Genomic DNA, 8,377 nt, shown 5'->3' with positions numbered 1-8,377 from the left:
TTCGAGTCTCAGATTTCAGGTGCGGCTTAGATTTGGGAATTTTTTTTTCCCTTTATTTCGAGTCTCATTTTTCAGGTGCGGCTTAGATTCGAGTGCGGCTTAGATTCGAGTGCGGCTTAGATTCGAGTGCGGCTTAGATTCGAGTGCGGCTTAGATTCGAGTGCGGCTTAGATTCGAGTGCGGCTTAGATTCGAGTGCGGCTTAGATTCGAGTGCGGCTTAGATTCGAGTGCGGCTTAGATTCGAGTGCGGCTTAGATTCGAGTGCGGCTTAGATTCGAGTGCGGCTTAGATTCGAGTGCGGCTTAGATTCGAGTGCGGCTTAGATTCGAGTGCGGCTTAGATTCGAGTGCGGCTTAGATTCGAGTGCGGCTTAGATTCGAGTGCGGCTTAGATTCGAGTGCGGCTTAGATTTGAGTAAATACGGTACACATTCTCATGCCCATTATTTCTTGTTTGTAGCCACATTATGCACTGTAACGTGTACATTACAGCTCTATCCTATACAAAAGAATGATGCACCTGAAATGAGAGAAAATAGATTTTCCTCTTGTCTAGCATTGCAAAACTACCAAATCACAAGATTGCTATTCACTCTGTTAGCACACATGACATTCTTAGCACTCTCCACTAGAGTCCAAGCCTCTTGCTCTCCGACTTTCTTAGAGTGTCACAAACTCTTGAGATCATAAGTGGGCTTACATTCCCAAAAGTAACATGGCATACTTGACAAGAAATGTATTCACAAGTTCAAGACATGAACTGAACTGAAATTTCTTATCCCTACTTGAAGACATTCAGGAAAAAGATGTAAATGTTTGAACAATGACATCAAAGATTCTCTACAATGACTAAAATCTGAAAATTCAAAATAAGTCCACAGATTATGGGATCTCTTATGTTCAGTTTATGTTCAAAAAGAATTACAAGACAATGCTGAGTTCTTAAGGGACCTTAATCAACCCACTGACATCTATGGAATATTCTGAAATACCAAGCCAAGATAAAGGAGAAAATTCATTAAACCAAGCTGAAGTGATTACACTTTGAACACATTCAAAGTGATGACATGATTTCCCTTTTATTACAGTGGATGAACAAGGCTCTAACAACAAATGGTGCCAAAAACTTTATAAAATCCCAGAATTTCAGTATTTTTCTTCAAATGGATACATATGTAACACCTTGGATCTTACAGCCTATGTTACATTTAGAAAAATTTCACAAATCACAGACTGAAATATCTAAAGGTATTTCACCACAGTTTTTTTAGTTCGCATCCATATGTTTGCATCACTACAGTTTCCTGTAGATTCCAATCACATTGCTTGGAACAAATATTAGGCATTGTACTACTTAACCACGATATTACTGCAATTGGCCTTTATTGGAAACATGGTGACATTACAGCAAAAAAGTACATTTGTGAATAAGGAAAATGCATCACACTGTCAATGCTTTCAATTGTGCACATACTATCAACAGGATTACACATCGACTCATTATAAGCAGACCAAATTGCCCTAAGTACCAGGTGCAATAATATGGTGGTAAACTAAAACAGTTTTAAGTATGTAGTATTTATTTACAAAAATATGTTGGCATGAAAGATATGTAACAAATTCATCACAAATATATTCCATAACAATGTCATCAGTTACTATCAGACTGAATTGAAATTGTAAAAGAACACACAGCTGTCAATCCTAAATGCTACAAAATACATAATTGCTGAACACTAGAAAGCTTTAAATGCAGAAGATAGGGCATAAAATGTCATACACTATTACACTCCTCTCTGCATTCCCCTGCTGTTGAAGGACATTCTTAACAACACAACACACTTCAGAATTTTTGCATACATCTAATGATATTCTTTTAAATCAGGGGCATTCAGTTTTACACTCTTATGTTATTAAATTCAACTTTCTCATAGGATCTGAAACAAATATTTAAGAATCTGTGAAAGCAGTTGATCTGATAACTAATCAATCACTACGTATTTCTTCAAAATATACCCCACAATTTTTCAATTTGTTTGCAACATGTCTTTGGCTGCTGTTTTACCAAATGTGCTCATTAAACAGCTTGTCAAAATAAAAACTCAAGACTATGTAGATTACTTTAAATTTCATTTAAGGCATTTCAGGAGCTTAACTTTTTGTTGTCCATTAGCTGAAATATTACATACACTTATTAACTGTGAATACTGAGGTACCTACTAAGAAAGGTGCAAATTATGAGTAAAACTGATCCAATAATGCACTTTTGTTCAGTCAGAAGCACCTAAAGTGTATACGGCACAACTACTGGGTTGTCATTTCTGGAGAAAAGTTGCCATAATCAGAATTACAAAAAGCATATTAAATCATCTTAGTACTTTTATTACCTTTTTTTAATGCTGTTTACTTGAACAACAAAACTTATTAATAAGTCAGATGATCATATGTGCTGTGATGGCTGTGGAATGGTTAACTCCTACAAAACCATGGACAATACCTAAAATCACAGTGACGATCAGTACAAATATATGCAACAATAATACTGACTGACCTGTACTTTTAAAAAAATACCACAGTTTCCAAATATTTCGTCTACTATGAATGGTGGTGCTACTGACTATGTCTTAGAGGCAAGTTGTGGGTAGGCGAGACTGACTTAGTGTAAAAAGAAACTGAAAGCACACATTACCAAATACAAACATAAAATAATCCTCACACTGTTTCTGGCAAACATTTCAGTCTACAACACACAAAGCTCTTTACATCACAATTATTTTAGTTGTACAAATGGAACACACACACACACACACACACACACACACACACACACACACACACACACACACACAAACACCAAGTAAGATTTTCGCAGAGCATGGAAACAATTGCTTAAAAAGAAATGTTACCTGCTGCTGTTTCTAATCATAAAGCTAACAAACATTAACTCACAAACATCTGGAAGATTCATAATATACACTAAAACATTACATACAAACTGATAAAAGCTGATGAGAATTTGACAAATGCTTTTTCAGACAGTACTCAACAGTCAATGATGGTAAGGCCTACAACATAGATGAAATTATATTTTGGACACTCATTTATTAACCTCAACTGATAAAATACTTTTAAGCAACATAACCACAAGATAATTACTCAAACTAAAAACCATTACCTTTCACATTAGAACAATGTGAAGGCCGGACTGGTTCACAAAGTGAACACTTTAATATGAATTACTTATAAACTTTCTTTTACTCTCAAAATAGTTCTGTGAAACTATAATTACAAATTACCACAGTCATTATCCCATTATATCTCAATTACAATTTGTAGATTTTTTGTGATTAGGGAATTTGCACTCTAGTTGCTCTTTAGTGAGTATTACAATGAACTATAGCCAGACTAATTTCTTAGATTTGCATACACGAGAACATTCAGCCAATTAATGTGAAGAAAATACAGCAACAAGGTAAGTAATCACATCTCATAATGATTCATTGCTGATATTTATCACAATACATGAATACTTTAACTTACAAAGGACCATAGCAATACTTAAGACTATCAAAAGTGTAAAAGTACACTTTTTCCCTTCACAAAGGCCTGTTATGATGTCTCTACTGCACCAAGTACACAGTATTTCTTAGTGACGCAACAAGCAAACACACAAAACATGTGCTGTAAGAAAATTTTACATTTTAACTGCAGTACATATTTACTTTTCTGTGCATGTCAGCTGTAATAGCAACTTAACACCAATAAATTCCTGCGATGAACAGAGCATACCTCTGCTGTATAATCTCTCTGCACAGAACAGTTGTTCACTATTTAAACTTAACAGCAGACAGCAAGGTGCAATACCACTGTTCACAAAAATTGAGTGAATCACAGCAAGACATCATAATAAGCTTAGTATGCAGTCAGATCACACAGTGATCAGTGCAACATATTACTCCACTCCATTACACAATCAATGAGTAACTGTATGTAATGGTTGTTAATAATCCATTGTAAATAAACTATGGCAAAATATAGGTCCACGAATTTTAAGAGTAATTCTTTTGATAATGTCATCTCTCTTTATCAGACTACAACTAACTTATAAAAAAAACTGGACCAGCCAGTTAAATCAGTCTGTCAGCATAAGTTAAAACACAAATTAATCAAGCAACAATAACATTCACACAAATCTCTCACTACAAGAAACCTCTATTTCCCACAATTCATTCAATAAGTTACACAAGAAAGACAATATCCTAAAAATACTTTGGAGGATCCGACAATTTTACACGGTTTAATAAAAATTATTACACTTTACAATATAGCTAACAGACTTGCATCATCTGATTTGGATTACAAAAGATTACTACACAAAGTTGTTAAATGAACTAAATTTTAATATCAATGCTACAACTTTGGTAGATTTTGATTTGTTCGATTAGGTGCACTTGTTAAGTTGTGTAGATCATCTAGTGATTTCTTAGCAACAGATGAAATATCATCCATAGATTTTCGTGCAGAGCTTGTAATTTCATCAAATGACTTTTTAGTCTGTGCCAGCAAGTCATCTGTGCTCTTCACAGCATTTGAAGCAATTTCCTTTACTTCTGCATCAATTTTACCAATAACCCATTCAATTGCTTGTCTCCCCTAAAAAAAGAAAATCCTCAGATAAGTGAAAATTAACACCAACATTAAAAACAACAATATTGTTAATTTTTTAATTGCTAGGAGTTCTCTCCAACAAACAAAAAACATAAATCTACATTTGTAATAAGCACTATGCTGGGTGCATTTATGTTTTTATTCATGGGCAACCATCTGCAAGTCTGTCCAAAATATGACTCGGCACATATCAGATTGTCAGTTTCTAACCTATGTAAGCTGTTACAAACCACAGCCTTGTGGGACATCAAATGAAAGTATTTACGTCTACGAAGTCCTGTACAGTTAGACACTAAATACAAAAGACAAAGCAGGTATTAGCTAAATTGGAAATGCTAGATCAAGGGATGCACTAGAAACAAGAAAAAGAGGGAGGGAAGGTGGTGGGGGGACTACTATTTTTGACTTAAGGGAAATGCCTATAAAAATTAATTAAATTAGAAAACAAGCAATGAGTCACTACACTGAAGAGCCAGAGAAACTGGTACACCCGCCTAATATCGTGTAGGGCTGTCATGAGTAGGCAGAACTTGTGCAACACAACGTGGCATGGATTCTACTACTGTCTGAAGCAGTGCTAGAGAGAATTGACAGCATGAATCCTGCAGGGCTGCCCATAAATCCATAGGAGTACAAAGGGTTGGAGGTCTCGTCTGAACAGCACATTACAAGGCATCCCAAATATGCTCAATGATGTTCCTGTCTGGAGAGTTTGGTGGCCAGCAAACGTGTCTAAACTCAAAAGAGTGTCTGGAACCACTATGTAGCAATTCTGGATGTGTGGGGTCTCACATTGTCCTGTTAGAATTTCCCAAGTCCATCACAATGCTCAATGGACATAAATAGCTGCACGTGGTCAGACAGGATGCTTACATACGTGTCTCCTGTCACAGTTTTATCTTGACGTATCAGGGGTCCCATCCCATATCAAACCAAATGCACACATTCCGTAAGCTTGAACAGTCCCCAGCTGACATGCAGGGTTCACGGATTCAGTAGGTTGTCACTATACCTGTACATGTCCGATGAGGCAACATGTTTCCAGTCATCAAAAGTCCAATGTCGGTTTTGATGGACCCAGGTGGGCGTAAAGCTTTGTGTTTGTGCAGTCATCAAGGGTACATGAGTGGGCCTTCGTATACGAAAGCCCATACTGATGTTTCATTGAATGGTTCACATGCTGACACTGACGGCCAAGCATGGAAATTGCAGCAATTTGTGGAAGGGTTGCACTTCTGTCACACTGAACAATTTTCTTCAGTTGCCATTGGTCCCTTTCTTGCAGGAACTTTTTCTGGCTGCAGTAATGTTTAAGATTTGATGTTTTATTGGATTCCTGATATTGACAGTCCACTCGTGAAATGGTCTTGTGGGAAAATCCCCACTTAATCGCTACCTCGGAGACGCCACGTCCCATCACTCATAACACCACGTTCAAACTCGCGTCAATCTGGACAACCTGCCATTGTAGCAGCAGGAACAAATCTAACAACTGCACCAGACCCTTTTTCTCTTATATAGGTGTTGCTGACCGCAGCATCGTATTCTGCCTATTTCAATATTTCTGTATTTGAATACACATGCCTACACCAGTTTCTTTGGTGCTTCAGTGTACTTCGTGGATAGGAAAGCCACTTGGGTTCTCTCTTCAAGAAGAGTCCTAATAGCATTGAAGAGACTATGGACATTAATAAGTGGATTCTTCTTCTAAAACCAGCTTTTAAGATTTTTCTCTCCTTTTGAACTAACAGACCCATACATTTACAATTCAAGACCAAGTTTTCCACTTAAGTTGTGACACTGAACAATATAAACACTTTACATTCTGTAAAATAAGGGAAATGTGACCACTCACTACAACTGCAGTATCATTGGTGTGCATGTGCACCACAAGTTGGTGGTTGTCTTTATGTGTTGTTCCATCCATGAACTTCCATTATTGCTGAACACTTTATATTCTTATGTATTAGGTATATATTGCTTTATGTACAACACTGACTCCTATATAATAATCTCTGCTTAATTTGTACGTCTGTTTATAACTATTAGGCACCAAGTTTCAAATTATTTGTGGTACTAGAGTTATTTCTGTTAGACAGTAGTAACTGCAGTACAAAGTTAATATTTCAATGACAACAGGTTCCCCACTCTGAACTCCATTAGTTGATTGCATAAGGAAAAACTTGCAGACCAAAATTTAAATGTTTTTCAATCTGTTGCATTTAACTTATGTTTCACTCCAAGTTTTAGAATATTTATTTCCCAAGACCTTTAATATCATCATCTTAGTTTCTAAAAGTTTTGACCAATGTTTTATTAATACAACTTACTTCTTCCAGAGTTATTCCCAACGACTGTTAATGAAATTGCCAGAGGAGTACTGTCTACTTTCTATATTCATTATACTATCTTCACTGTACTGGTGCCATCTTAACAGTGACCAAGTCATCTAGATCCCAACTATTTTGTTAATAACCCCATTTGTATGGCTGCTGACCTGACATCACCTGAAGATAATCTTCAAGATTTTTATTCTTATCTGCAATCCACATCCTTACTTTACTGGTATTGTCACACACTATTTTGAAAAATGGCTTCCTTAAGAGCCAACATCATCCTTAATGAGTTTTTAATTACACTCATGCTCCAGGATAACCACTTCATACCTGATCAGTCCATATAATTGTCAAAATTCTTCAATGACATTTCAAATGCTGCAATTTTCTTCTTTTCCAGTGCTTCCACAGCTCATGAATCTACCATACAATGCTGTGCTGCACACAAACTTTCTCATAAATTTGATCTTCACATTATGGCCTTTATTAGATACTAGTACACTTCTTTCGGCCAGGAGTGTTGAATGTATATTAGTCTGCTTTTCAGATCCTCTTAGATTTATCCATCATGTTATTTTACTTCGAAGTTACAGAATTCCTTCAGATCATCTATTTTGTGGCCACCAATGTAGATATTAACTTTATTATTAATCTCATTTTGCCACTCATTATTTTGGTCCTCCTTTGGTTTACTCTCAATCAATATTCTGTACTCAGACTTCATTCCATTGAACAGATCCAAATTCCTCACTTTCACTGAGGATAGCAATGTTATCAATTAATCATATCACTGATATCCTTCCACCCTGAATTTTGATCCTACTCCTGTAACTTTATTTCCGCCATTGCTTCTTCAGTGTTTAGAATGGACACTTTGGGCAAAGGACTGCATCCTTAATGAGATTTTCACTCTGCAGCGGAGTGTGCGCTGATTTGGAACTTCCTGGCAGATTAAAACTGTGAGGACCGGGCGTGAGTCATGCTTCGTTAACTCAGATGGTAGAGCACTCACCCGCGAAAGGCAAAGGTCCCGAGTTCGAGTCTCGGTCGGGCACACAGTTTTAATCTGCCAGGAAGTTTCGACTGCATCCTTGTCTGACACCCTTTTTAATCTGAATTTAATTCTTAGTTTTTCTTTCTTTCTTACTTTCCCATCTTGGGTTTTCTACATAATTTACTCTTATTTCTTTCAGAAGTCCTAAAAACTTGAACCACTTTAACACTTTATCTAGGTCGGCAAATCCAATGCAGGTCTGTTTTTCATGAATCTTGCTTTCATATCAACCATAACATAAGAACGGCCTCTAGTGCCTTTACCTTTTCGGAAACGAAACTGTATTATAGAGCATCTCAACTTTTCCATAATTCCGTAT

At 36.5% G+C, this 8,377-nt stretch overlaps 1 protein-coding gene across 1 annotated transcript in view; it reads right to left on the bottom strand.

Moving 5' to 3' along the window:
- Positions 1 to 1,029: 1,029 nt before the first annotated feature.
- LOC126190725 (protein slowmo) overlaps positions 1,030 to 8,377 on the bottom strand; it is a 32,752-nt gene continuing 25,404 nt past the window's right edge. The window contains exon 5 of the mRNA XM_049931214.1: positions 1,030 to 4,653. Within this exon, the coding sequence (XP_049787171.1) occupies positions 4,411 to 4,653 (243 nt within the window). The 3' untranslated portion in view covers positions 1,030 to 4,410. The remainder of the gene's footprint in view (positions 4,654 to 8,377) is intronic.

This window comes from Schistocerca cancellata, chromosome 6, assembly GCF_023864275.1.
Source record: "Schistocerca cancellata isolate TAMUIC-IGC-003103 chromosome 6, iqSchCanc2.1, whole genome shotgun sequence".
Taxonomy (NCBI): Eukaryota; Metazoa; Arthropoda; class Insecta; order Orthoptera; family Acrididae; genus Schistocerca; species Schistocerca cancellata.
The sequence above is the reverse complement of the archived record's forward strand: the minus strand, read 5'-3'. Positions and strand labels throughout refer to the sequence as shown.